Source organism: Salvia splendens, chromosome 14 (genome assembly GCF_004379255.2).
Source record: "Salvia splendens isolate huo1 chromosome 14, SspV2, whole genome shotgun sequence".
NCBI classification, from domain to species: Eukaryota; Viridiplantae; Streptophyta; class Magnoliopsida; order Lamiales; family Lamiaceae; genus Salvia; species Salvia splendens.
This window is the reverse complement of record NC_056045.1, coordinates 25,011,392-25,020,056: the sequence shown is the minus strand read 5'-3', so window position 1 is coordinate 25,020,056 and position 8,665 is coordinate 25,011,392. Positions and strand designations below refer to the sequence as shown.

Genomic DNA, 8,665 nt, shown 5'->3' with positions numbered 1-8,665 from the left:
TTCCGACCAACACGTGAGGGGGCGTGTTAAAATTCTAATATCTTGTCCCACATCGGTTTGGTGATGATCATATCTCTGCTATATAAGTTTGGATAACCCTCCCCATTATAAAACCTTTTAAGGGGTGAGTGGCTCATTTCTAATACATGTTTGGTTTATAAGATTGAACCATACAACTTAATCCTAAATGTATACTCTCATAATAATTAGTCATAGCCTCCCCCCTCCAACTAAAATAATCCCACAACTTAATTCTAGATAGATAGTCTCATAATATTAGTCATGGCAACCGAACGTCACCTTCTAGTACTAATTAGAGCAGCGGTCTATAAAATTATGTATGATCAAAATTAAACGAACTAATTAATAGTAATACTTCTTCCCTCCAAAATTAATTGAAGCACCTCTTTTGTCAAGATATTTAAGAAATTTGTACTCCCTCCATCCTTGAAGAATATGCACTATTTCATTTTTTGTCCATCCCTAAAAAGTATGAACATTCCAATTTTGGAAACTCTCTTCTCTCCAATAAGGCGTGACTCATTCTTTACTAACAATACTTAGAAACTTTCTCTTTCTATCTCTCTCTTACTTTACCAATAATGCATTAAAACATGTGCCGAATCCAAAATTCATACTTTTAAGAACGGAGGGAGTATTAAAAGATGAAATCTATAATAAATAAAATAAGAGTGATTAACATATAGTACATGGATAATTTAACATTGATTATTTCAACTCTGGAGATGAAACTTGGTAACAACATGCGACATACTTCAAAAAAAAATAAAACAAAATCAAACATTTTCTTAAGCACCAAATAAAAATACAACATCAATTAATCCGAAATTGTCCAAGTCATGTCATTCTCAAAAATCCAATGACAAACCTCGATCTGTCCCGGTCCCGGCCCCAATGCCAAGAAAGCACTGTGACGTGGACTCCACGTAGACGTGTCCAAGTGACAGATGGCAGTCCCATGATTGATCCTTGCCTTACTCTCCACTTCAAGAATATCCACCTCATACACCTTCACTTTAGGAACCGAGTGACAGTAGTAGAGCAAGCACGGATACAAGCTTTGATGGCAAGACACCGATTTTGTCACTCTCCCACGATTCACTCCCTTCACCTCCCCAATCATCACTTCCCGCCCGGACCCCTCGACCGCCTCGGTCGTCCGGACCACCAAGTCCGCGCCCAGTACCGAGACAGCAAAGTCAATCATGTCCTCAATTGAGGCAACACATGACTTAGTCTCGCCAGGGCTGGGTGCGCGCACGCACTCAGCCTGGGCATTGGCTAGGACGTGCTCCATAGTGGAGTTTTCCCCCGAATTAAAAGTCCGTTTGAGGTCGTCTAGCGACGAAATTGGCAATTTCGACAAAATGGGCCGAGGCAAAAACGACCTTTTAGGCATCCAATCTCGAATATTGGGCATTCTCATTACTTTCCCCTTTTGCAACATGCTTTCCCTAAAGAACTTCCCTTCTTCCACCCCATTTTTGGAAGGCTTTGCCTCCCCATCAGCGCCTTTGTTAGGTTCTGGCTTAGTGTAGCCAGCGAAGGTGACACCCTTTTTCGCGTAATCTTTGAATGTGGTGTTGGCGCCATAAATCTTGAATCCGACGCTCTGATCCAACGCGCCCTTTCCGTACTCCTTGAACACGTCTGTTCCGACATTGAACGATTTCCCGTAGTTTAAGAAATTCGTCTTCCCCGAGCTCGAATCGCGGCCGTAGGATTGGAAGGAATCGGCGCCGGCGTTGGCGGAATCGCGGTAGCTGGAGAAGGAGTCGGTGCCGCCATTGCCGCCGGCGCCGTATTTCTTGAAGGTGTTGGTGGGATTGTTGGCGTTGGTGGTGTAGGCCTTGAATGTGTCGTTGGCGGAGTTGGCGAGCTCGCCGTAGCCGGTGAAGGTCGATCCGACGACGTTTGACGTGTCGCCGTAGCTCGAGAAACCGACCGGCGCGTGATTGCCGTTCTTGGCATAGCTGGTGAATCCCTGGCTGCCGGAGTTAGTGTCGTCGACGTAGCTCGAGAATGTGAGCTTGTGGCCGTTGGCGTCGGCGTCGTACGAAGCGAACCGGAGGTCGGGGACGTTTACGCGTGGCATGTAGGTTTTGAAATCGCCGGCGCCTCCGGTGGCGGCGCCGCCGTAGGAGGTGAAATTGGAGGTTGCAACATTGCCGTCGTCGGCGTAGCTGGCGAAGCCCTCGCGGTGGCCGGTGGAGCCCCGGCTGTAGCGGGAGAAGGAGCCGGTGGCGAAATTGACGCCGTCGGAGTAGTTCTTGAACTGGTCGGCGTCGCCGTAGTTGGAGAACTGTTTGTTGTTGTAATGGGCGAAGTCGGCGTCGTTACGGTGGTTCTCTCCCACAGCCGGAGCCTTTGATTCGAGGAGGCAGAAGAGGTCCGCGGCGGCGCAGAAGGCGGCGAGGTGGGCGGAGAGGCCCCTCTCCGCCGCGAGTTTGGCGAAGAACGCCGATTCCACCGATGATAGCGGCGAGGCTTTGGATAGTAGAAAAGGAGATAGGGGGATTTTGGTTGAAATGTGGGCATTCCAATACCTAATTGCTGAGGCTTTGGCTGTGAATGGATTTTCCTTGGTTATCACATTTGAGTAAACCTGCCATAAATAGAAAATCTTGTATTAATAAAAAGACAAGAGATAGATACAATACAATGCAGGCTAAAAACAAGGAAGAAGAACACTTACACTGCAGCATGAGAGTAATAAGAACAAGAAAATGGTGTTGGCTCTTTCTCTGTCCATTTTCAATATTTGAGAGAGAGGGGGGGGGGGGGGGTTTGTTTGGAGATGGGAGAGGGCATTATTATAGGAGAAACATATGTGTAGATTCTTGGCACCACACTTGTTGACAAAGATTACTGAGTAATTAAAAAAAGAGAAGAGGTTTATTTTATCTTAGCTGAAAGCAATTAGTGGCAGAGATTCTCATGGATTGGTTTAATAAGTCTAATATTTATGTTGTCTTATTTCAAAAGGACATGAGGTAGATATCTCTGTCAGATAGATCTAAATCTCACTACAGCTCCAGTAGTACAATAATGTTTTTACTCTATAGCTGTTACTTAAAATTGTTTCATTAGACATTAATCAAACTGTCAAGCAATACACTTTGACTTGTCAGCTAGATTGTTGAACAAACGGTAATCATGTACTATATGACTCGAGTTACCAATGTTTTTTCACATCTTCAAGATCATTATTACTAGTATGAGATCTTGTATTATTAAATTGAAGAATCTTTTATAATTTGGTGACTATAGTTTTTACGAGGCATATGATAATTTAGCACAACATGAATTGAATTTGAGGGGCCGCCGAAATAATGGTAGATAATTGTACATAATACGGAGAGTGCAATAATAGTAAAGGCTAGCCATTCTTTATCTACAATCAACACATCAAATTAAAGGATCCTAACCCATACCGGGGCCTCTATTCTCTTGTTGCATTTAGCATTTATGAATAATCGATACATGTCATGAATATAATTTATGAACACATTATGAAAATTCTAAACTAGTTGTAGTATCTTCTTTTTTAGGATTTTTCTTCTAGATATGTCAATCATCCATGAATGATGAATGCAGTAATTAAGAAACGTTATGCATCCTTGCACTAGAAGATTTAACTCAAACCTATGACACAAAATCGACTATGCAAAGATTTTTTTCTAAATAAAGATGCTCTATAATTTTCCCATTTACATGTGCGGCCATGGTAATTTGAATCTCTGACTTATCAGTTAGGGGGGAATCATCTTACTAACTAAGTTGCATTATGTTGTCCGCCCGTTGTTCCGCCATTATGGTTGTCCTGCCTTAAAACAGGAGTGCCCATCAAGCTGCTAGAAGTAAATTGTACATAACGAAACCTACTTGAACCAACCAACAGTCCATGCTTGATATCTTGTTAATTATGGAGCCTAAAATATCTCTAACCATATTTAGGATTTGTTTTTTCCTAGAAGTATATTTCCTTGTGATAGATTTATTCCTTATGGAATATGTTTCCTAGTTTGACTAGAATTAGGGCTCTCTAGTTGCGTATAAATAGAGGTGCTCCCTCATTGTCAAATTATCCTGAAATTATATAGTGAAATCTCTGACTTGGCATCGCCCCCAGACGTAGATACACATTGTATCGAACTGGGTAAACAATTCGTTTGTTCATTCTCTTTCATATTTGTGATTGTCTGTGTTTATTTCCCAACAACTGGTATCAAGAGCCTAAGGTTTAAGAGGCAGAAATCACGATGGGGATCGACGGGAAGATTGCTGTAGAGAAGTTCAACGGATCTGATTTCGGATTTTTGGAAATGCAGATTGAGGATTACTTGTACGGTAAAGATATGTGGAAACATTTAAAAACCAAACCCGAAAAGATGGAACATGAGGAGTGGGAGCTGCTGGACAGAAAAGTGATGAGCGCGATTAGACTATCGTTGTCTAAGGATGTAGCTTATCACACAACTGCAGCAAAGTCGACGAAGGAGATGATGAAGATCTTGGAGGACATGTATCAGAAACCATCAACGACAAACAAGGTACATCTGATTAGACGATTGTTTAATTTTAGAATGCAAGAGGGAAAGCTGGTGCAACAACATCTCAACGAGTTCAACATGATTGCCTCGGAACTGAACTCGGTTGATATAAAATTCGCTGATGAAATTCGTGCCCAAATTTTGCTATCATCCATGCCAGAGAGTTGGGCTGGCACAGTGACAGCAGTTACTGTTGCAGAGACAAACCTGACAGTTGACAGAGTAAGAGATCTGATGATTGGTGAGGAAGTTCGCCGGAGAGAATCAAGATCTTCTACTTTTGGATTAGTACTGGGTACAGAACAGAGAGGCGGATCGAAGGGAAAGCAAAATCGTGGAAGATCAAAATCCAGAGGAAGGAGTCAATCCAAGAAGGATTTGGATCAAGTTAAATACTGGAATTGTGATGAGTTTGGGCATTTTAGAAATCAGTATGAGGCACCTAAGAAGTATAAGAATAAAGATCAGAAAGACAAAAAGACAACAAACGCTACCATGTCTGATGACGATGGCGAGGCGTTGGTCCTGAGTATGAGTAATCCGATGGAATCGTGGGTATTGGATTCTGGAGCGTCGTTCCATTCTTGCAGCAATGTGGAGATAATGGAAGACTACGTTTCTGGCGATTTTGGGAAGGTAACCTTTAGATATCGTGGGAAAATGAAACGTGAAGGTAGTGACATCCAATGGATCCGTGATAAATCTGAATAGAGTCAGACACATTCCTGGAGTACAGAGAAATTTGATTTCGATTGGGCAGCTTGATGCAGAAGGGTACATTGTGACGTTTGGCTACAACAATTAGAAGATTACCAAGGGAGCTATGATAGTAGCCCGAGGTAAGAAGGAGGGTACGTTGTATACCACAACTAACTCCACAGATTGCATTGATCTTGCAAGTGAGGCAAATAATGCAGATTTGTGGTACTGTTGTCTTGACCACATGAGCGAGAAATGGATGAATATAATGTGCTCAAGAGGTTTATTGCCCGGCCTGAAAACTGTTGAAGTTGGCCTATGCGAGGATTGCATTTTTGGGAAACAGAAAAGGATGAGTTTCTCAAGAGGAGGCAGAAATTTGAAGACACAGAAGTTGGAGTTGGTCCATACTGATCTATGGGGACCAGCACATGTAAAGTCCCTAGGAGGCTCTGAATATTATATGACTTTCATCGACGACTCTACTCAAAAGCTGTGGGTTTATTTTCTAAAGAGTAAATCCGATACGTTTGACGCTTTCAGGAAGTGGAAAGCCCTTGTTGAAACTGAAACCAGGCTGAAGGTGAAGTTTCTAAGATCCGATAATGGAGGAGAATATGAACATGCAAAGTTCAAGGAGTTTTGCACCGAGAATGGAATCCGCTTGGAGAAGACTATGAAAGGAACTCTAATCACAGAGTGCATGAATAGAACGTTGAATGAGCGAGCAAGATGCATGAGGTTGAAAAGTGGATTTCCAAAGAGTTTTAGGGCAGATGCAGTCAACACAGGTGCATTCCTAATCAATAGAGGTTCATCAGTTCCGTTGGAGTTTCGGATATCCGATGAGGTTTGGACAGGAAAAGAGGTAAATCTATCTTTCCTACGCATCTTTGGTTGTGTTGCTTATGCTCATGTTAGTTCCGTTGAGAGAAGTATGTTGGATGCCAAATCTGTTAAGTGTACGTTCATTGGTTATGGAGGCGATGAGTTCGGTTATAGGCTCTGGGAAGAGCAGAACCGAAAGTTTATTCGCAGTAGTGATGTCATTTTCAATGAACAGGTATTGTACAAGGATTGATTGGAGGCGTCGAGTCCCAGAAGTTCTGAGCCCTAAGTGGTCGAGCTAGACATCTCAAACTCGAGTGGGAGCAAGGAGAGTCAGAATGCTGACGAGGTGCTTGAAGAAGAACCAAGCACTCCACCACCGACTATTCCGCTGCCTAAACAGACTAGAGAGCGACATGCACCTGATAGGTACTCGCCCTCTAATTTCTATTTGTTACTTACTGATGGTGGTGAGCCTGAGTGTTATGCAGTGGCAGGAGAAGGCCCTGATAAACGAAGGTGGGAAATTGCCATGGATGACGAGTTTGTCTCTCTTATCCTGAATGGCACACGGGAGCTTGTGGAACTTCCAAAAGGGAAAAGGCATTGCATTGCAAGTGGGTCTATCGAATCAAAGGTGAAGCCGATGGTAGCAAGCGCTACAGGGCTAGGCTAGTTGTCAGGGGATTTGAGCAACGATATGGTATTGATTATACAGATGTGTTCACTCATGTTGTGAAACTAACTACTATTCATTTAGTGTTGAGTATGGTAGTTGAAGAAAATCTATTGTTACAACAGATGGATGTAAAGACGACATTCCTTCATGGTGATTTGGAGGATGAGTTGTACATGACACATCTTGAAGGATTCGTAGTAAAAGGAAAATCTTGTGTGCAAGTTGAAGAAGAGCTTGTGTGGTTTAAAGCAAGCTCCAAAGCAGTGGTGCAAGAAGTTTGATGGATTCATGATGGAGATTGGCTATAAAAGATGTTACGCTGACCATTGTTGTTACTACAAGAGGTTTGACAAGAGCTATCTTATCCTGTTATTATATGTTGATGATATGTTGATCGCAGGAGGTGATCAAAGGGAGATGAATAAGTTGAAAAGGCAATTGTCTGAACGATTCTCCATGAAAGATCTTGGAGAGGCTAATCAAATTTTGGGCATGAGAATCGAGCGCGACAAGGCGGCAAGAAAATTGTATCTTTCGCAAGCTGCTTACATTGGTAAGGTTTTGGAAAGATTCAACATGGATAATTTGAAGCTAGTAAGTGTGCCTTTGGGCAGTCACTTCAAGCTGTCGAAGAAGGAGTCGTCGAGTACAAAAGAAGAACGTGCCGAAATGAAGAAAGTTTCTTCAGCAATTGGCAGTATTATGTATGCAATGGTGTGTACGAGTCCTGATATTGCACAAGCAGTGAGAGTAGTGAGTCGGTTCATGGGTGATCCATGCAAGCAACATTGGTAAGCAGCCAATGGATCATTCGATACTTGAGAGGTACTACAGAAAGAGTCTTATGTTTCAATGACAAAAATGTCGAGCTGGCAGGTTATGTGGATGCAGACTTGGCATCCACTGATCTTGATGGGAGAAGAAGCACAACCGGGTATGTATTTACTTATGGTGGTACTGCTATTTCATGGACTTCTAAGTTGCAGAAGACCATTGCTTTGTCTACTACGGAGGCTGGATATGTAGCAGCGACGGAGGCAAACAATGAGATGTTGTGGTTGCAGAAGGAGAACAAGAGTAGCATACTCTACAGTGATAGTCAGAGTTTCATTTAGGGGTGTGCATTCGGGTTTCGGTTCGGTTTTTTGCCAAAACCGAACCAAAACCGAAAAACCGAATTTAGTTCAAAATCCAAACCGAACTGAACCCAAAAAACTGAAACCGAAAAACCGAAAACTGAACTTAAAAAACTGAAAAACCCGAACAAAATCGAAAAACCTGAAAAAAAACCGAAAAACTTGAAAAAAATAAATATAATATAAATATATATTTATATATGTGTATTTTATTTTATTTTATATATACTAATAGAATATTTATATATAATATAAAATTAATAATACATATAATATATATTATATAGTAGAATATATATATTATATATAATATAATATATTAAATTAATAGAATATATATATAATTCGGTTTTTCGGTTTTTCGGTTTTTTTCTTCGCCCGAACCGAACCGAAAAACCAAAATTTTTTTATTTTTAAAACCGAATCGAACCGAAAAATCGAAAAATTCGAACCAAATTTCAAAATTTCGGTTTGGTTCGGTTCGGATATTCGGTTTCCGGTTTTTTTGCTCACCCCTAGTTTCATTCTAGGACAAAGCATGTGGAGTTGAAGTATCATTACAGCCGACACCTATTGGAGATGAAAAATCCTGCAACTTGAGAAGATACTTGTAAGTGAGAACCCTGCACACATGTTTACTAAGGTGGTGACCTTAGAGAAATTGAAGCTATGCATAGCTTCAATTTGCCTTGGAACTTGAAGACAAGGTTATGCGATGCTAAGCGGATGCAGGGATGAGATCACGAGGA

General features: G+C 41.7%; 1 protein-coding gene and 1 pseudogene across 1 annotated transcript; one reads left to right on the top strand and one right to left on the bottom strand.

The window, feature by feature from the left end:
• Positions 1-671: 671 nt before the first annotated feature.
• Positions 672-2,789, bottom strand: LOC121763537 (polygalacturonase 1 beta-like protein 3). Its single transcript, XM_042159572.1, has 2 exons — positions 2,717-2,789; positions 672-2,626 (listed from the first exon to the last, which is right to left on the bottom strand). The coding sequence occupies exons 1-2, from the start codon at positions 2,771-2,773 to the stop codon at positions 839-841; spliced, it is 1,845 nt and encodes a 614-aa protein (XP_042015506.1). The 5' UTR covers positions 2,774-2,789; the 3' UTR covers positions 672-838.
• A 1,494-nt stretch (positions 2,790-4,283) lies between these two features.
• LOC121764404 overlaps positions 4,284-8,665 on the top strand; it is a 44,389-nt pseudogene continuing 40,007 nt past the window's right edge.